At 40.2% G+C, this 21498-nt stretch overlaps 1 protein-coding gene across 1 annotated transcript in view; it reads left to right on the top strand.

The window, feature by feature from the left end:
* Positions 1-1599: 1599 nt before the first annotated feature.
* The window catches only part of SLC22A3 (solute carrier family 22 member 3), a 28468-nt gene continuing 8569 nt past the window's right edge, over positions 1600-21498 (top strand). The window contains 7 exon segments of the mRNA XM_083372955.1: positions 1600-2134; positions 7048-7151; positions 9457-9611; positions 10012-10180; positions 12356-12473; positions 17917-18014; positions 18117-18331. Coding sequence (XP_083229081.1) covers positions 1610-2134; positions 7048-7151; positions 9457-9611; positions 10012-10180; positions 12356-12473; positions 17917-18014; positions 18117-18331 — 1384 coding nt within the window. The 5' untranslated portion in view covers positions 1600-1609.

A 21498-nucleotide genomic window follows, 5' to 3' on the forward strand; every position in this document is an offset into this window, starting at 1 on the left:
TGGCCAGGCTACTTTACGGCAGAGGAAAGTGAGACTGAGGGGATGATGTGGTACTTCCAAAGCCCATTCAAGAGATGAGCTGCACTCCAAATGCAGAACTCTGATCCAAAGCCTTTTGAGAAATTGTTAATTAATTGAGCTTCTGCCCACAAGAACTCTAATTCTAATTCTAATTGGTGATTTCAAGCTTCCTGGGTGTAGGAGGTACAAAAGAAAGTTGTAGGATCCAATCTGGGTTGGTCACTGGGACCAGACCCAGTGACTGGTGACCAACCCACATTGAATCCTGGAACACTATCCTGGGACACATATATTCGCCTTCATTTGCAAGAAAAGAAAGTGTTTAGATTGGGTTTGTCTCTCAGATGCTTTTGAGGTTGGGATAACAAGAAGCTAGAATAGGATAATTGATAATAACAGAGAGATAGATCACAATAGAATTCCTACAAATATAATAATTGGAAATAGGAGTTTCAACCCCAAGTTGGAATCACTCTTTATAATAAAGTGTTGTATGACATTTACTCTGATATGTTCTAATATTGTTCACTCAGCAATTCCAAAAGACAAATGCAAAAAAAAAGGTGGTGGTGGTGATGATGGTATTGTGGATGGAGTGTAATTGAAACTCTGATTCATGTCTTTCTGTATTCTTCATTTCATTTTCACAATATTTTTTGGACCCTATAATTTGTAAAATCTCTGTTGGTTGAGAAGATCTTTATCTTATGCGTGGATTCAAATTCTGAAGTGGCATGCGAGATTACAAAATTCTATTGGGCTCTTTAGGGAGCAGCAAAGTGTAATGAAATACTGCAGAATAAAGGTCATATTTTTATTATTTTATTTATTAAAATTTTTATGCCGCCTAGCTCTCCTATAAAATCTGGGTGGCTTACAAGTTATATAAGTTCTTTAACATTATGTTACTTAACTGTATTTGAGTTTTATTTTGTTGTCTAAATTGTCTGTTTAAGGGGTGAACTTGAATACTGATTATTGACCAATACTTCATAGATTCTGGAGGTGTAGCTGGGTAAATTACTATAAAAATTTAATTAATGTCCTCTCCCAAGGAAATAATTTTATTCTGGGTATCTCCTCTGAAAGCCATAATCCTTTCATTGTCTTTGGAAAGGAAGAAATATTGATTTTTATAGACTTAATAGATTTCTATGGATTCTGTTCATAATTTTTGTATTACCCTATGACATGTTGGCATTGCCTTTTGGGCATACTGGCTGAATCTTCAGTTCTGCTTTAAATCCCCTGTTTACTAATTACTGTTTACTAAAGTGTTAAGAGTTTTTCATGTGTAATCTCTTGGGGAAAATATAGTCCTTTTTGGGACTGTAGGTGTGCCAAATTCATCGTGAAGTCCTAAATTGTGCTGTGTACACATTGTGCCAAAGTAACATAATAACTGCGCGTGCACATGTGTGGATGTGCGTGAGTCTTTCAGAAGGAAAGAAAAAAAAAGAGGAGGGAGTGAAACTTTGATCTGTCCCAGCTTTGCTTATATTACTTCGTGACATTTGTGAGGAAGGCAGAATGAGAGAGAGGGAGGGAGAGAGGGGGAAAGAGAGAGAGAGAGAGAGAAAGAGAATGTATGAGTTATAGGAAATGCTCTTTATATAGTCACAAAGTTGGAAGAAAGTTACCACCGCTATCATTTGGAGTCATCCAATTTAGTGCCAGGGGTGTGTGTAGAAGACAACTAGTGTTTACAATGCCGTCTTTTGATGAGGTTTTAAAACAGGCTGGAGACTTTGGAAAGTTTCAAAAGAAGGTCTTCCTCCTCCTCTGCCAAACTGGCATTACCTTCTCCTTTCTATTTGTTGGGATTGTATTTCTGGGACGAGATCCCGAGCAATATTGGTGCAGGATCCCTGGTGTATCTGAACTGAAGAAGCAGTGTGAATGGACGCTTGAAGAGGAATACAACATTACCATTCAAGCCTCAAGCCTGGTGAATTCTTCGCAATGTAAGAGGCATGACATAAAGTGGAATAGCACCAGGCATAATTGTACGTATCCACTGGCTCATCTTACCAACAACTTTGCCGGTGAGTCATTTACTACATGCCAGGATGGCTGGTTATTCAAAAAACCTCACTCAACTATTGCCAGTGAGGTAAGTAAAAGCAGTGTTATCCAGAAAATTATGTTTATTTGCATAAGGATATGAAATAAATGGTTATTATTAATGCAAGTCAATAAATTGTATGGATATACAGTATATAAGGTAATACATTGTACAGTGTAAAAATAGATTTCATATTTGGATTAAACATTTGGTTTGGTTCATTTCCTATTTTCTACACAGTGTAAAAGTGACGTGGATAATATGAGCCTTGTTTCATTGCCTTTTTGAAATAAGTTATATCTGGAGAGAGAGAGAGACAGAGACAGAGACGACAAAGACAGAGACAGAGAGAAAAAGACAGAAGAATGGAGGAATGCTATTATAGATGTTGGTTTGAATATAGGAATGGGAACAACTTTGAAAATTGAACATATTTGCACTGACAGACAATACTGTCTCAGTTACAGAGTTGTGCCTTGGTCCTCCAGATAAATCAGATATATTTTTTCATTTGAATACATTTTTTTAAAGTATTCCATTGATGGAGCAGGTCAAAGGGAATAGATTCTTTCCCCAGCATCTCCCTTTTAGGACGTTCCATAAAGTATAATAGATGAGATCTTTTCCTTGAGTCTTGGAAGAGCTGCTGTCATTTACAGAAGAACATACTGATTGAGCTAAGTGAACAGCTAGCCCTAGCTAGACTAAAGCCATTTTCTTTTAGTTTTTAAATTCCCACCAGATTTCAGGGCAGTTCAGTAGCATTTATTTTAGTACAATCTCGTCGAAAATATGAGGTGGGAAGAAACAGGAAGCAACAGCTAGTATCTCAGCCAATGCATTTTCAAGACAGAACTAGTGTGCATAGCACAAACTATTACTTAAAACTACCTAGGCAGTTTACACAAAACCAGATTTATAGCAGCAGCTCAGTCGTTTGGCATGGACTGAAAGTCAACAAATCCTGAAACAGCTTTTGAGTGTCAAGAAATACATAATCAGGTGTTAAATGGCTGGAGGGGGAAGGAAAGTAAGAGAAGAGAAAAAAGAAGGGCTGCTCATATGAGCTATAATGGAAGCTCATTTGTTCTTTATGGATGGTCATTAAAATTGCAGAACTGAGTTCAATTAACTAGGGAAGACCCTTCAGATAAGGGTCTTATGTCTGCCTTATGGGTAAACCAGATAGGAATCACAGCCAGGTAAGCTAATTTTATTTTATTTAAAGCAGCACTGATAGAATCTTGCAAATCTGAAAGTACAATCCTCTCTTCTGTCTCCTTTATAATCCTGAGTGGGAGGGTGTCTTCTAAGCCTCTTGCCCCACCTACTCTACAAATGTAGGCTATGCTGTCTCTTATCTGACCGTTCCCTCGGCAGCATTTCTTGGCCCAGTTTCTCAAGGTCTTTCCCACATAACATGACACTCTATGACCTCAAAAGTAAGTCTAACTGAATGCATTGGGGTTTACTTTTAAGTAGGCTTGTATCACATTGCGCAGAAGATTGGGCTACACGCCAAACCACATGGTGATAAAAAAGCAATAACTCTTTCATTAAATATATATATATATAGAAATAGTAGCTATTGACCTGCCCAGCTATGACTGGTGCACATAGTATCCTCATGAGATGCATGGCAGTCTATATATTATACACTGCATCTTCCTCTTAGGCAGAAACTTCACAAAATGTCTTAAATACATAATGGACTAACAGAATAATGAAAATAATTGCTTTATAAGCAACATCCAAAATAAACCCTATTAGTACCATACAGAACCAAAATCAGTGCAGTCATAAAAGATATAGTAAGTAGAAAGAAGATTGCAGGAAGCTACTGGGTAAAGTATGCAGGTTATTCCACTAATCGTATTTGTAATTTGAAAGACAACTATCATAAATGCATGCTTCCTAGGTCCCATAAGATGACAAAGCTTACAAGAAGGAAGCATGGAGCATGCCCTCCCAATGAAACAGGGAATGTTCTTGGAAAAGCAGTCCTTCAAGTACTTATGCACCCATTACTACTCATATCCTGTCTTCTGGACCTACTGAACTTTCCAGATGGTCTTCAAGGGTAGTCCCAAGTACAGCATATGGCAATAATACAGTCAGGAGATGAGAAAGGCAAGAGTGACCATGAACAGAGCCTCCCAGCCCCCCAAAATGAGCATAACTGGTATAAAAGAAGCCATTGTGCAAAGCCCCCCCCCTCCCACAGTACGGATGAAACCTGTTCTTCAAGCATGAGTCAGGAGTCCAGAATGAGTCCACATTGTGCATCAAATTTGAATGGGGCACTGCCACCTCATGCAGAAGCAAAGGTGGGGACACTTTAGATCCCAGATCCAGGGGATTCATAAGGATTTATTCTTGGCAAGGCTGAATCACAGCCTCTTCTTCCCTTCTCAGATTCCTACAGCCTCCAGATACTGGGACAGAATAAAAGTGATGAAAGATTAAGATAATAAACACAATTAAAATGGATTGTCTTTGAGTTAAATTCTTCTTATTTAAAAATAAATTTAACAGATCACATATATATATTGAACAGAAGTCATTCAGTACCAATCCTATCATATTACATTTGTGGCTGGTTATTGACTAAAGCCCAATTTTTTTCTCTGGGAAGAAATGTACATGTGTATATTTATGTCATTTTGTGTAAATATTATTTTTACTTGTTGTATCTCCTGCCAATGCATGCTTTAGATAAATAAAGTAGTAGCAGTTTTAAGGGAACATTCCAGCTGTGAGTGGGGTTAGAAAAATGGCCAAGTGAAACTCATCTTTTCAAGTCTTATTGTGGTCCTTCCTGCTAATATTTTGTCAATTATTAATACAGAACTGAGGCAGCCAAAGAGTTCTTTGAAAGAAAAGGTTGAGGCGTTAAAAGCAGTTACTTTTCTAGTGCGGCCTTCCCCCCACCTTGGTACCCTTTGGGATTGTTAGTTGTTCCCACCTTCCTGGTCTAAAGTCTGTGGCATCTTAAGAACAAACCTAGATCAGCTAAGTTTTAGCCACAATCTCAAGCCAACCCCACTGTAACACTCTGACTGAGATCATTTTGAGGTTGTGAACTCAGGAAAAGTGTTCCGTCAGCATTAGAAAGATCAACTACCTTAAGCTAAACCAGACCATTCATTTTTTTTTATTTAGCTCTGTACTATTTCACAAAATTGTAGATGAACATCCTTTCCTGCAATTCCTGGAAAACGATAGGAACTGAACTCTTGGCCTTTCGTGCACGTGGGCTCAGGGACTTGGCTTGTGACAGCAGCTCTAAACCTGACCTAAATAAACATCTCTAGTAAGGCAATGGGTCAGTTACTATGCACCAATAGGATTTGCTCTGTATGGGTGTTTTGTTTTATTTATTTATTTAAATTTCAGTTTAGCTCATGCAATCAAAGTCCCTCTCAATAGTGATTTTTTTAAAAAAAAAAATGAAATAAACCTTCTGTGGGGAGGATTCAAAAACTGTCAGTGCAATTCTACACGGTCCCAATTTTTGTCTCTTTCTCAGTGATTTATGGCTACTGATATTCATGCAAGAGAAATGAAGAAGAAAGCCAGCTTGAATCATAGTTTAAGAAGATCAAATTAGGAAGTAAATCTGACATTGCCAGGCCCTTCTGGTGATGCTGTAAATAACCATAACTCTTTTTTTTTTTGCAAGTTAATTTTTTTAGGGAATCTTCTTTACATACACCTTACATTAAAATGTAAAACACAGAGCACAATCACAACACCAGGTAGTTAATGACAGCACACCGGATAGTTGTAATTGGACTAATTCGCATCATATGCTGGACAAGTTATTCATTTCGTTTTGCTGTAAAATGTTATTATGAATGTTTTATGACTTCATAATAATTCATCAACATAATTGCACTACTCTACTCTAGTAACATTCATTGAAAAATCAAACTGCTAGGGGATCTTATAAAAATAAAACAATAAAAAAATCCTGAGGATTTTGTCAGGAAATAACTCTCCCAGGATGTTGCATCAAATCCTGAGCTCAGATCCAGCCTCCTGGAATATATCAGTTGTTTCCCCATTTTTCCTAATGAGAAGCAAGAAACATTTGTGAGAAAAGAGGAATTCTTGCAACAGGTGTTCCTGGCTTGTATTCCTATATCATCTGTATTTCCTTAATGCAGCTTCCCTATCATTCCATATCATAAAGGTAAATAATATACAGCTTACGGGTGGTCTTCCAGCCTTACTTTTTCAGCCATAACACCACTCTCAGATTGTGCTGTCCGAAATGAGATTATTGATAGCAGAAATGACTGAGCTCTGCATTTTTTTGCATATTTAGAGGAGCCAAAATAAGAGTATGAAGGTCGTGTGTGCCTACTTTTGGTTTGCAGTGTGCAGTTTGCATACTGTCATCTTCTATTGCTCTAACAAATTCATTGGCTTAATTTTAACACAATGAGAAGTTATTTAATTTCAAATGTAGTACGATTACTGCACAGTGTGGAGATCTGTGTGTATGCAAAACAGATATCTGACAGACATGAATGTCCCCAGCCCTTAACCCATGTCCCAGCAGATACATCAACTATCAATGACTCTGGAATGGCTTTAAGAGACCAGGGAAGGAACAAATCCTCTTTAGATGTTAATTCTCATGGAGGCATTCTCACCGGGGTGCTATTGTGATGCATTCTTAATGATCATTTTTTAAAAAATTTATTCTCTTCTCTCTCTCATATCCTGGAAGACTGGAACATCACTTTACAAAGCGATGCATGTGCTGAAGCTCATGGGTTCAGTATGATAAGTGGATGACAAATGGTTTGTTTCTAAGAAAAGGGAGTGGGGAAGGGAAGAGAGCAGCATTAAATACATAAAGCAACAATAACACTATTAATTTTTCCCCCAAAGACCTAAAACCCATTGTCCCTCTACTGAAACTTACTGTAGTTTTACGCTTCCTTCTGCAGTATGACCTTGTCTGTGAGAACAAGTGGCTAATAGACCTGACTCAGTCTATACTCAACATGGGATTTCTGGTAGGAGGTTTTGTTCTGGGATACGCTGCGGACAGGTAATGTTTGCCTGTTGAACTATGACCTATGAACTATGACCTTTGGACTGTATTGTCTTCCATGACAAATAAGGCTATGTCGTGCAATATGTAGATGGAGAGAGAAATACTTTACAGATAGTCTTCCATTTATAACAACCAGTTGGCAAGTCAGTTTGGCCCCATTTTATGACCTTTCTTGCCACGGCTGTTAAGTGAATCATTGCAGTTGCTAAGTTAGTAACATGGTTATTCTGTGAACCTGGTTTCCCTATTGACTCTGCTTATCAGAAGTTCACAAAAAGGGGACCACATGACCCCGGGACACAGCTGCCATCATCAATATGAACCAATCATCTGAATTTTGATCACATGACTATGGGGAGGCTACAACAGTCGCAAGTGTGAAAACCGGTCATAATTCATTTATTTTCAATGCTATTGTAGCTCTGAACGGTCATTAAATGAATGGTGGTAAGTCAAGGACTACCTGTGTGTACTGCATGCTCCTCTTTCCATCCCTCACATTCAAACTTGAAGAAAGGACGCTGAAAGCTTGCATTCATGTTTTGCAATAAAACGTATTTTTCTTTATTGTTCAAGTAGGGGAAAGTGTGGTGTCTGTCCATTGCAGTTTGCTAAGAAACCAAAGTATCCAAGCATTATCCTAGTCAGGGGTGGGCAACTATGGCTCCTTTACATCCAGATGGGAGTTGAAGTCCACAGGTCATAAAGGGGCCATAGTTGCCCACCTCTGATCTGACTGATGGACAGAGATTTCCACACTCTGGAGGCAAATTCAGACATAAAACAATGGCCTGCTTTTCTGGCTCTGTTCTGACAGCTGCAAGTATTTAAATGTGGCGTCTAGTCATGCCGGCCACATGACCACGGAGATGTCCTCGGACAAGCGCTGGCTCTTCGGCTTTGAAACGGAGATGAGCACCGGCCCCTAGAGTCGGAAATGACTAGCATGCATGTGCGGGGGAACCTTTACCTTTTTTAAGTAGAATTACTTTATTTAAATGTAGATAAGTAGAATTATGAGGGACGCGGTAGCTCAGTGGGTTAGGACGCTGAGCTTGTTGATCAGAAGGTCGGCAGTTTGGTGGGTCGAATCCCGAGTGCCGCGTAACAGAGTGAGCGCCTGTTACTCGTCCCAGCTTCTGCCAACCTAGCAGTTGGAAAGCACGTAAAAAATGCAAGTAGAAAAATATACCACTACAGTGGGAAGGTAACAGTGTTCCGTGTGCCTTTGGCGTCTAGTCATGCTGGCCACATGACCACGGAGACGTCCTCGGACAAGCGCTGGCTCTTCAGCTTTGAAACGGAGATGAGCACCGGCCCCTAGAGTTGGAAATGACTATCACGCATGTGCGGGGGAACCTTTACCTTTACCTTTTTAAGTAGAATTAAGCAAGATGATGATGATGACGGATAAGCTTTTGTTAAAGTTTTGTCCACTTTGACTCTAGTCTCTTGTTCCAAAGCCTTCCCTGATGTAAGAGATGTGGGCTACCGAAAGGTAACAAAGATGGCAAAAAAAAATGTTTTTAGGGATTTATTGACTGTCATAGTATGTGGCATTAGTCATTCTACTAATGTCTGGCAGTGCTTCTAGTCATTCTGGGATTCCTGACTTGTGTTTTCATCATTTTCAGAGGTCCTGAGTCATAATTTTGAACCCTTAAGGCCCAAAGCAACAACAAAATAAATAGCTTTTCAGTATTTAACTAAAATACTAAAGGATAAAAACTGCCAACCCGCTGTGCTCCTTTCATGATAAATAGACAGTGTTAATTACAATCATTCATAGGTAGAAGAATGGATGTAATTTTCACATCCTCAATCTTCAACTTCTTACAGTTTAAAAGTGTAATCATTTTAAGGCACTTATCTTCAGTAGTACAATCAGTTGTGAAACATCTGATCTCTTCCAAAGATGTGCACCCACCCAGGATGTGGCAGTAATTAATACGTGGAAGGAGTAGAACTGGTGTGAGATACCTTAGCATTCAACTAAGAATTATATTTAGAAGATCTAGCTCTATAGCAGTAACAGAGTCCTATGCATGTTTATGTAGAAGATATTCCCAAATAGTTTTATGAGACAACCTAAAAAGTTAATCTAATAAAGGGAGTAGCAATAAACCACGTTGATTGACGATCATGTAGCTTGTAATTGAATGTATCTGGGCAAACGTAGTACAGCGTCTATAATCTGAGGGAAGAAGAGAAATTTCACTAGTGATTTTTAAAGTTATCTTTGCCTCCTCTTGGCTCCATTTCTTCTTTATTCATTCATTTATTTTGCTTCCCTTGACAGATTTGGCAGAATCACCATTTATCTCTTTTCTTGCTTTGGGGCAGGACTATGTGGCCTAATAGTGGCTTTTGCACCAAACATTATTGTATTTTCAATATTTCGCTTTCTACAAGGAATCTTTGGAAAGGGAACCTGGATGACAAGCTTTGTATTGGGTAAGGCATGGTGTGTTTTCCATTCTTTCCCAATGCAGCTGGGGCAAAGTACAGAAGCTGAATAGCTTCACTGAAGGAGCTTTGCTGAATTGGATTTTATTGTAGAATTTGCTACAGCATCATTCTGATGAAGGTTGGTTTCCTATTTTTTCTGCTGGAAGCACAGCTTGACTTGCGCAAGTGGCAGGCGGGTGCACATGTGCACATGTGAGTGCCAGCCCACTGCTTGCACACGCCGGTTCTCCTCTCCCTTTCCCGGGCTGCCAAGCCATAAAGGTTGGGGATCCCTGACATCAGACGCTGGGGGAAAAAAAAGTGCTATTACTTCAACTATGATTTTTTTTATAATGGATCTCTTGTTTTCTTTCAAAGTTTTTTGTTTGTCTTTTTGTCAATTCAGTAACAGAGCTGGTTGGTTCAGATCACCGACGGGTCGTTGGAATTGTAATACAGATGTTCTTCACACTCGGAGTTGTGATTCTTCCTGGAATTGCTTATGTGATTCCCACATGGCAGGGGATTCAACTAGTTACCACAATTCCCAACTTTCTTTTCCTGTTATATTACTGGTAACTCTGACATTACTTTCCTTTTTCTCCCCCACCCCCACAATTATTTTTTCATGCATTCATGACGAGTCCTATTTAATGCAAATAGCAGCTGTTTCTTGCAATAGAGCCTTTCCCAACTTAGTCTTTTCTAGAAGTCGAACTCTCAATGCATCTTCAGAGAAGCACATCCAAAAAAATTATGAAAATCTTGAGTCAAACACTTATTAAGGGCACTAGGTGGAGGAAAGCTAAAATGAGTTATTGTAATAAGCTGAGAATCATTTTTGTGTTGTGATTAAGACAATTTCTCTGTCTAAATCTCAGTCATTAGATAAGCTTTTATGACATCTACATTATGGGAGCAACAATAATACTGACCTATATTTTGGAGTTGTCATATAGACTATTAATTTATATAAGTTTGAAATCTATAAAAAATAATGCTTATCATTATTAATGAATAGCCATAAGTCATCATCCTTACTATGCCATGACTATATTCCATTAATATAATTGCTGTTCTTAATAATAAGATAATTAATGCAATCAGTTTAAAACAGGGGTAGTCAACCTTGGTTCTTTTATGACTCTTGGACTTCAACTCCCAGAATTCCTGAGCCTGGCTCAGGAATTCTGGGAGTTGAAGTCCATGAGTCATAAAAGAGCCAAGGTTGACTACCCCTGGTTTAAAACAATCCTAATACCTAATAAAAATGGGAGCACGTTTAAATATAAAGAAAACCAAATTCATGACAACAGGTACAGCAATCAGGTTTAAGATTTACAATGAAGACACTGAAGTGGTGATTATCTTCGATCTTCTAAGATCATCTATCAAGAGGAAAGAAACTAGCAGTTAAGAAATAGGCTGCAGACTAGCAATTGATATAGTAGCAATGAAGGCCATGAAAAATATATTCAGATGTTGGGATGTATCTTATATCCACAGAATTAGAACCATGGAAAACAATGTTTTTTTCCCCATTTTCTTCTATGGAAGTAGTTTTCTTTTATGGAAGTGAAATCTGGACAGTGACGAAGCAGGATAGAAAGAGGGTTTATGCTTTTGAGCACTGATATTGGAGTAAACTCCTGAGAAAAGCACAGCCAAGGATCATTAAACAAATCAACTCAGAGATCTCACTTGAGGCACAGACTTAAATGATCAAACCCACCATCTGGTCAGAGCTGAAGAAGCTTCTCCGGTGAGATGTGAAGCGTCTTCAAAAGAAAAACAAGAAAATCCAGTTGCCCCTTGAAAAAAAGCATCTTCGGGACAACCATGACCTGGATGACTGAGAATCTCTATAGAAATCTAGAGAAACCATCTATATCAGGGGTGTCAAACTCAATTTCATTGAGGGCCGCATCAGCATTGCGGTTGCCCTCAGGGGGCCGGGTGGGCGTGGCCTGGGTGGGCGTGGCCTACTGGATGGGCATGGCCAGCTCTACATCATTCGCATCAAGGGTGCCTGTGGGGGCCTGGGCAGGAGTGGGACAGATCTGAGAGTCTCTGGCAAGAGGAGGGTCTCTGGGCCAGGGCCAAGGCAGTGGGGGCCATTCCCTCACTGTTTCCAGGATGGCTTCATGGGCCACATGAAACCACTTCATGGGCCGGATCTGGCCCCCAGGCCTTGTGTTTGACATGTCTGATCTATATGATCACAAGGACTTGACACACATTTGATTGCATATAATCAAACTTGTTGATTATAAAGTGTTTGTAAGTCCTAGGTAGAATTTCAGAGCCATCAAATTATGGGTGTGAGTCACCTAATAATCAATAACAACTTCTAGCTTACTGTTGGAATGATTAGGTTCATTAGTTTCACTGAGTTCAATTGCGCTGGACCTCTTGTTGCCTTATCATATGCAACATCATTTATTGGCTCAGAAAAAGTCCACAATATAATTAACAGTCTCAACCAAACTGACACAAAAGAGTATGAAAGCTTTTGGAAGGATATTCCAAAAAGCAGGGGGAGGGGGCTGAAGAGGCCAGATTTGCAAGAGTCATTTTCCCCAGCCAAAGAAGTTTTCAGGAGGGAGAAGGAAACTCGGGAGTGCCAGGAAAGAACTAAAAGGCCTAGGAACTCATTAAGATGCTGATGAAGTTTTGGCATTCTTGCAGGCAATAAATCTAACCTGCTGACAGCTGCCAACTCTTCCTCATTGGTCTCTCATTTTTGGCAGGCTGGTCCCTGAATCTCCACGGTGGCTGATCACTCGCAAAAAAGGCAAGAAGGCCCTGCAGATTGTGCAGTCCGTTGCCAAGGAAAATGGACAAAGCCTCCCAGAGCATTTTTCAGAGGTACAGACTTTAATTTAATTTGTAAAATGTAATGTTATTGCATTACAACCCAGGGTGGTGTACGATACACCAAATTTAAGGTAAAAAGATCCATGCAATAGACAAAGGGTGTCTGGAAGAAACAAACCACCATCTCAGAAATCAAGCAACCCACTCTAGCCCAAGGTCTGGGAAAAGAGCCAGAGCTTAAGGACTCATCTAAATATGGTCAAAGTGGGAGCCAAACAGATCTCTGGGAGGGGAGCAATGTCATTCCAGAGGGCAAGTGCTATAACTGCAACAATGGCTGTTTTTTCTACCACTGTATCTTAAAGAAAGTATTCTGTAAAAAATATCTCTTGCCATTTATTTAGACAAGTCTTCATATAAACCCACAGACTGAGCCCTGCAGGGTTTCAAAGCATAGCATCCCCCTCAGCACAGAAGTCCTGTAGTCAAAGCAAGAATGGCTTGTGGGTCACATGTGCATGTGATGCTAGCAACCATCAAATTTGCTATTGCTATTGCTAAGCACATTGGTTTGTGCTTAAATTGTAAGCCGCTCTGAGTCTTCGGAGAAGGGCGGGATATAAATGGAATTTTAAAAAAAAATTATTTGAGGTGTTACATCACCTAGCACAGTGATGGCGAACCTTTTAGAGATCGAGTGCTGAAACTGCAACCCAAAACCCACTTATGTATCATCTGGTGCTGGGTGGGCTTGGCCCATTGGGTGGGTGTGGCCCATTGGGTGGGTGTGGCCCATTGTGTGGGCATGGCTGCGGTGGTCACAGCAGACTGGATGGGACTAAATGTTCAATCAATCAATTCCAACTTTGCGAGATTTTTTCCCCCGCAAGAAGTTGAAATTGAATTGATTGGACCTTTTTTTTTTGCACACAGCGGCGGAGGCCTAAAGCAAAAAGGTTTTATAAAACCCAGCTAAAGGCCTAGGACTGGGACAACAGCGCACGTGCCCACAGAGAGGGCTCTGAGTGCCACCTGTGGCATACATGCCATAGGTTTGCCACCACGGACTTAGCATTTAGGGAAAACTCCCCACCCCCTTCAGTTTTTTTGTGGCTTTGATCTGCCTCCCATTTCTCCTAGATTCCAGTTCAAATGGAAGAGCATACTGAATGCCACTTGTAACAATGTTTTGATTCCCTTCCTCTGTCTCTTGCCTCTAACCAAAGCACATGTTTATTAACAGAGCCCCACAGCAATTTCTTCTTACTCTTCTGGTTATGTCCTCACGTGTTTTCTATACACAGCTTAACCACTCTACAGTTGTAAATTAATAAGATTACTCTCAATAGTTCTCTTTCTTTCATGATGGATTTTCTCAGTGAGATGGGTTTTTCACACACACACACACACACACACACACACACATACACAGATATACACAGAGAAACACATAATTCTCTATCTTGGTGATCCAGCTTGCTTCTAAGTAGAAATATGCAACTTCAAGAAGTCAGTTTCATTCAGTCCACTGCAAGATGAAAGGATTAATATGATAGGGGTTTTTCCAACAACTGCTTCTGTTTTTACTAATGTGGATGTCATTGGCCAGAACTTGAAGGATTTATTAAACTTTTCAGCAGAACATAGGCAGAGTGAATCCTTTCCCAAAGACATGGAACCTGTCTGTTTTCAGGAAAGAGTGCAAGGATTTGAAATTCTGTTGTTGCTTTTTATGGAAAACATTGTTTTAGACAACATTTAATGATTTTTGGATAAACTCTAACAGACTTTAGATCACAAAGGAGTCTTGACAGATTGTGAAGGAAACATTTGCCAGAATCTCCCCACCAACAATCCTTCCCCAACAATTGTTGAACAACATTTATGAAAATAATAGACATTATACAGGCATCGCTTGTCTTCTGAGAAAAAAACCTTCTAAATTATAGTTAGTTAGTTCTAACTATAATTTCTAACTTAGTTCTAAATCCTATAGTTAGACGTTTATGGTATAGTTTGAGCAAGCCACCATCAAATTAAATTTTGGATTTTCCCCATTCCTAATAGTATATAATATTTCTAAAGAAGAGGGTTTATGAGCCTGCATTATCTGTCATTATATCTTAGTTTATCTTGTACAGTGCACTTAATTCCTTGCTTGGAAAATGTTGTTAGTAAACTAAACTATTTTTTTTTGGAAAGAGAAATGGAATGGAAAGTTGGCTATTTTTGCAGTCTCTTAAAACAGCAAAATTATGCTCCATCCCACATTTCCAAGAAGAATGTACTAAAACTTCATAAATCACTTATAAAGAGATTTTCTAACTTTTCATAACACTTGAACAGCACTACATGAAAGAGTCTCTTTCGACATAAATGTTATAAAGCATTGTGCATATTTAAGTATATTTATATATAAGGTCAGATTAAAAATAATGAACAAAAGTTGATGCTGGGGAGGGCATCAAATAAATTTAGATTAAATTCAGTTTGTTCAACCACAATATTTTTAGAACTTTAACCTTGGCTTCCAGATTGTATTACTTTTCCTGCGTCATTTCAAAAATTTTAGTCTAACGTTTCGAGCTAGTGTTCTCAGCCACAATCCTAATTTATTGACAGCTGCACCTGGTCAGTTTTCAGTCATATCTACATATCTAAAGTGCACTTTGGCTCTTTTCCAAAGTCCTTTTGGATATACAAATACAGTCATTCTTGGCTCTGTGCCCAGCAAAGAGCACAATGCTTCCGGAAGTACTATGAAGGGAACATCAAATGCATTTTACATTCTGTACTGTCAGTGGAGTTTCTCCCTAAGTTTTGTAGCTCCAATTTCCAAAGGAAGGTTGAGGCTGGATAGACAATTACATCCCAACAACTACGTGTAGCAAACACCTAGTGCTAGGCTTGTAACAGAACAGAAAAGGATTGTGTTATTTAACACCCTATCCTTGGTGGAAATAAGTTGGCGCATTTCTTTTGGGGAAAAAATGATATGAAAACATTTCAAATCATTATCTATGTAAGACTTGGAAGAAAAGAGCAGTATGGGAGATGCCAACCCTTCCCCTCCTTGGATAAAGGATGCCAAGATGCCTTCATAATATATATTTTCTTCCATGTTCCCATGACTCCATCTTCAGCTTGTTTTCTGCCCATGAATGAGATAGCCATAAGTTATTTTGGCTGTACCAATATTGCTTTTCTCTTTAAGCCAACAGTATCAAGCATCAATAGGAAAATACATAACTGAATTTTCTTTCCTACCCATTATGCCAGTTGACAAATAGTAAGTGGAATTGGACTGGTGCTATGGGCCATCTCATGCAGGTGTGCCCGTTCTCTGGTCCCTGATAAGACTCCTATACCACCATTTTGCAATTCGCTCTTTAAAGAGCTGATTATGTACTTTGCTGCTGCTCTATCAGAATAGACTATTCAATAGGCAAGACAGTAGGTGTCCCAAAAGTTCAGTGAATACTTTAGTATTAAGATCAAAGATCAAAAATTTTCTCATATTGTAAAATAATTCAGGGCATTTTGCAACTGTTCCTCAATGTCGGGCTTAGCATTTGTACAGTAACCGTGCATTGTGACATTTTAAAAGCCATATTTAACCCTGATACAAACTTTTTTTCACCACAGTGTTAAGAATTACTATTTTTATTGTGTAAACAATAAAAAGTATAAAATTTTATAAAATGTAGCTGGCTAGTTTGTGTTCAATCTGTTCTACAAACTTAAGTATTAAGTAAAGTTCATTCCAACCTGGTAATTGTTAGCTCTAAGCTAAAAATAAGAGTCACTTTGGGTAGTGAGATGGATGGCATATACATTTAATCAGTGCTTTTTTTGTAAAAGAAAAAGGTGCCGGAACTCACACATGTCATACAACCTGCCTTGCCTACCCTACAAGGTTCCATCCAAAAAAGGTGCCAGAACTCCATTCTGAGCGTTCTATGACAAAAAAATCCCTGGATTTAATAAATAATAGGTGGGGTGGGGTGGAATAGAATAGAATAGAATAGAATAGAATAGAATAGAATAGAATAGAATAGAATAGAATAGAATAGAATAGAATAGAATAGAATAGAATAGAATAGAATAGAATAGAATGTAGTAGATTGAACATTTGTGGGGGTATATCCAACTGTACTCTGTTCACAGGGATGTAGCCATGTAGTTTAGGGAACGCACATATGCCATGGTGAGGAAAAAATGAAAAAAATATTAAGATGAAATGTGTTGGCTTATTAACAACTCTTTCATCATCCCTCTTGCCAATTTGCCTTTTGTTTTTAAAATTAAAACTAGTGCATTTCAAAACTAGAACACTTTTCCCCAAAACTACCGTATTTTCCAGCGTATAAGATGACTTTTTAACCCATGAAAATCACCTCAAAAGTTGGGGGGTCGTCTTATACGCCGAGTCATCTTATTGCCGGAAAAATACCTCTCGGATCTTTTCTCTTTTCTGCTGGGCAGCAGGATCGCTGGGTGAATGGAGGTAGGCATGGCGACCCGTGGTAAAGCGGCGAACGGCAAACAGGTGATGGAGGGCAAACTCTCATCAGCTTCTGGGGTGGCTACTGCAGCTGCCGCCGTTGCTCTCTCTAGGACTGGCCATGCTAGTGCCTCCAATGCTGGCTGTCAGGTCCCCGATGAGAGGAGGGGCAGGCAGTCCCCAGAGGTGCCCCGCTCGACCGTAGGAAGGAAGCACCTTTGCTCCTGCCGAGGCACCGCCTGACTCGCGCCGTCCAGAAGAATTGCTTGCCCGGTCATGGAGTGCGGAACTGAGAGCAGCAGCGCACCAGGCGAGAGAGCTCAGAGAAAAGAAAGCGAGGCGCCCATTTGGCGGGGAAGGAGCAAAGCTGGGCAAATCACAGAGCAGGTGGAGCAGAGAAACGTTACAGGGGAAAAGGGGGCGGGGTTTAAAAGGCAAGGCGGGCGGGACGTGGAGACGTTCTGCAGTTAGAAGTAATGAAGGAGCCTCCGGGCGCTTTCTGGATCATGCCGCTACAGTCCTCGTGTTTCCCAGGGTTGCCTGTCGTGCCAGAGGTATTCCCTGTAGCCCCAGATTCTTTAGCTCCCCACTTTCCTTAATTCGGGCGAATTTTGTGCTCCGTGGAGAAACATTAATACGCAAATGCCATTTGTTTAACCGCGCAAAACTCGTGGGAAACCTTGGTATTTGGGAACGGAAAGGCTTAAGCCTTTTCATTTCTGTTTTATGCAGGGGCTGGGAGGGTCACGAAGTTTACCTCTTTTATTTTAGCAACATTGTGGCACTTATAAAAAAAGGGTACTAACGCTAACAAGTTGTTAATATGCAGATTGTGTGCCAGGAAGTGAAATATTGAGTTATTAGCCCAAACCCTATAATTTAACACGAAAAGTAGGGGGTTGTCTTATATGCCGGGTCGTCTTATACGCCGGAAAATACGGTATTTCTTTGCTGTTATTGGGAATATGAACTCTGCCTCTCTTACTTTAGATCAAGGTCTCCAATGAAGAGGTGAGCAACCCTTCTCTGTTTGATCTGGTTAGAACTCCACAGATGAGAAAATTCACTTTGATTCTCATGTACGCCTGGTAGGTATCTCGCAGATGCACTGTGGCTATGCCTGTCACGTTTGATATTTCCCAAGCAATCCTGGAGGCCCCACTGTTTCTTGTTTTGTCTTGCTCTTCAAGGTTCACCAGTGCAGTAGTTTACCAAGGGCTTGTGTTGCGCCTGGGACTCATAGAAGGGAATCTGTATTTGGAGTTCTTCATCTCTGCGGTGATAGAGTTGCCTTCAGCTTTCTTAATCTTAGCGACCATTGACCGACTTGGCCGGCGTCCTCTGTTTGCCTCAGGAACCCTCGTGGCAGGGGCCGCCTGCTTAATCACAGCATTTTTACCAAAAGGTAACTAGATGGCTTCATTTTTCTTTTTCTTTTCCCTTTGTTATCTCACTTGTCTCTCAAAGCACTCAATTTAAGTACAAAAGTGCTTTTTAAAACCAGGTTCAAATATTTCAGTTGGGTGAAATAAGACTATGTGATACTCTTTCAAAAGAAACGCACTGCTTTTCTGAACATGATGGAAAATAATACAAGGGGTGGCAGCATTCAGCAGTAACACACAAGGCTCTTTCACACTGGGCGTTGATACCAATCTAGCCTGGAGGCCATATTGGGGGATTCCTGTTATTTGCCCTCCTTGAGCAGCTCAGTTGATTTTCCTCCAGATTGTCTGTGGTGTAAAGCTCGCCTTTTGCACTTTGTGACTCATATTGGAGTTACCTATTGGAGTTAATATAGGGAGATTGTTTGCTGAGCAATTGAAAACAGATGGAGGCTAACTTCAAAACACCTTAGAGGTATTGGAGAGTGACCCCAAACCAACAAATAGAAACGTCATAGTTTCCAACAGTGCCTGATTCTTATTTGTTGTATGATCGATAACAAAGTATATGTTTAAGTGACAATAGTACTGTGAAACTCTGAAATATAAATAAATGAGAAATCAATGAAGGCCACTGGGCTTGTTTCCCAAGACTTTTGCTTCAGACTTATCAGTCAGCTTTCATTAATTTGCTATTTATCTAAGCAGAGACAGCTGCGTTAGCACAGAAGGATGTGATTTGCCCGTCATTTATAATCTGAGTTCTCAACTCAGGCTTCAGAGGACAATTATCAGGTGATTCATCATCAATGCGTCATCCTGATCAGAGTATCTAGAGCAGGGGTAGGCAACCTTGGCTCTTTTACGACTCATGGACTTCAACTCCCAGAATTCCTGAGCCTCGATTGCTATGCTGGCTCAGGAATTCTGGGAGTTGAAGTCCACGAGTCGTAAAAGAGCCGAGGTTGCCTACCCCTGCTCTAGAGCCTGTACTAGATAGACCTGCCCTGAACTACAGAGAGAAAAGGGATCATTGGAGTCATGAATGGGATATGAACTTGCAGAGCTCAAAGGAGCCTTCTAAAGAGCCTGAGAAATATCTCTTTGATTAATTATAATTATGGTCCCTCTCAACTTTTAGGCCAGAAGGATCCTTCAACTTTAAGCAAAGTCCACAAAGAACAAAAGATACTGAGGATGGGGGCATGCAGGGGTTTTTGTGGAGCCCATTGTGAATATCTTCTGAAATAAATTTCACTAAGGAAATTTACACACGTACAATGTAGTTGTGTTAGAGGATAGAAAGCTCCTCGTTTCGATTTTTATATCCCCAGAACGTTTACGTTTTACGTTTTATTTAATTTATATACCGCCCTTCTCCCTGGGGACTCAGGGCGGTTCACAGGGCATATAAATAAAAATACAATACTATACAAAAGTTAAAACAAAGATTAAATCAGTGCCCAATTAAAAAACAATAATACAATCTAAAATGACAATTTAAAACCCAGCTCCCCCATCAGGCCAGACCGGCCAATTCAAACAAATGGGTCTTCAGACCACGACGGAAAGTTCGGAGGTCCGATGCCGTCCGGAGCTCCACCGGCAGTTGGTTCCACAAAGCCGGGGCACCCACAGAGAAGGCTCTCCCCCTGGGGGCCGCCAGTCGGCATTCCCTGACCGGAGGCACCCTGAGGAGGCCCTCTCTGTGGGAACGCACAGGGCGGAGGGGAGTTGAAGCCGGCAGCAGGTGGTCCCCGAGGTACCCCGGACCCATGCCATGTAGGGACTTAAAGATCATAACCAAGACCTTGAACCTCACCCGGAAGACAACTGGTAACCAATGCAGCTCGCGGAGCAAAGGTGTAACATGGGAGTACCGGGAAACTCCCAAGACAACTCTCGCGGCCGCATTCTGTACCAGTTGGAGCCTCCGAGTGGTCTTCAAGGGAAGCCCCATGTAGAGAGCATTACAGTAGTCAAGGCTATTCCTTGCTATTTATAGGTCGCTTTTGTTATTTTTCTAAGCAGGTGGGTATACTTCCAGACCAAACCCTCGATGGCAACCTGCAGCTATCTTTGTTTTGCAGGAAAGTTTATGGTATTCAAAGGCATAAAGATGATGTGGCAGGCTGGGGATTCTATTTTGTGGAGTGTCGTCTTTTCTGTTAGCTCTTTTTTTTTAAAAAAAATACCTGCTGGCTGGGGAATTCTGGAAGTAGAGGTCCATACACTTTAAAGTTGACAGGGTTCACTGATTATACAAAGCTAAAGTAGGTGGGGAAGGAAGCCTGTAAGAATAGAGTCATAGATGTATAAGTGCCTTAGACATCAGAGAGTGGGGGGCAAGAATACATCTTACAAATACATTCCATTCATTGGTTATTTCTCTTCCCCTGAAAGAATAAAAAACTGATGCAATCCAGTAAGATTGGAATAAATATTCTCTTTGCTGGAATATTGAAAGAGGTTTGTTTTTTTCTGTACGATCAATTTAATTAAAAGGAATTGTGGTCCTTGGGAAAACAAGTATATAATACACATCTGCCCACCGTCGCCTGCTGCTCAGGAGCCCAAGCCATATAATCAATGCATTGCAAAGATTTGAGATCAATAATGGCAAAGGTTAGAAAAACTAAGAAGTTTTTTTTTCCTGGATTTTTATTTGCTGACCTCACAATACACTAGAAGTTAGGCAAGTTTTTCCGTTCTCCCCTTTTAATGAGATACTTGGGCACCATTGGCCCTAAGGCTTTGGCAAACATTGGGCAAATAATTCATCTTATCAAGGGTTTTTTAAAGACTTTAGACTTTCTCCATTGGGCAAAAGGGGGCATTGATTTCCAATGTCACAATCAGACAGACCGTGTCCATGATCACACCCTAATCCCATAATTACCGAATGGTGAGGATTGCCACATGACATTATCAGGCTACCTTATTGGCATCCAAATTAACTATAGTGGATAGGCTAAAGTTAACTATATTCATCGATGTTTCTGTGATCATTCAAGAGAGATCCATTATCATTTTTAGGTACAGTTGAGGGAGTAAGAGAGGACAAAACAGCCTATGTCTCTTTTTGTCTGCAATGACAAAAAGTTTCAAATACTTCCAGAGACCTGTTGATTAAATCCAAAAGCAACAGTTGCTGGGCAATACGCTTGAGTGAAGCTTAATTCCTGCG

The sequence above is a fragment of the Vipera ursinii genome (genome assembly GCF_947247035.1).
Source record: "Vipera ursinii genome assembly, chromosome: 1".
Taxonomy (NCBI): Eukaryota; Metazoa; Chordata; class Lepidosauria; order Squamata; family Viperidae; genus Vipera; species Vipera ursinii.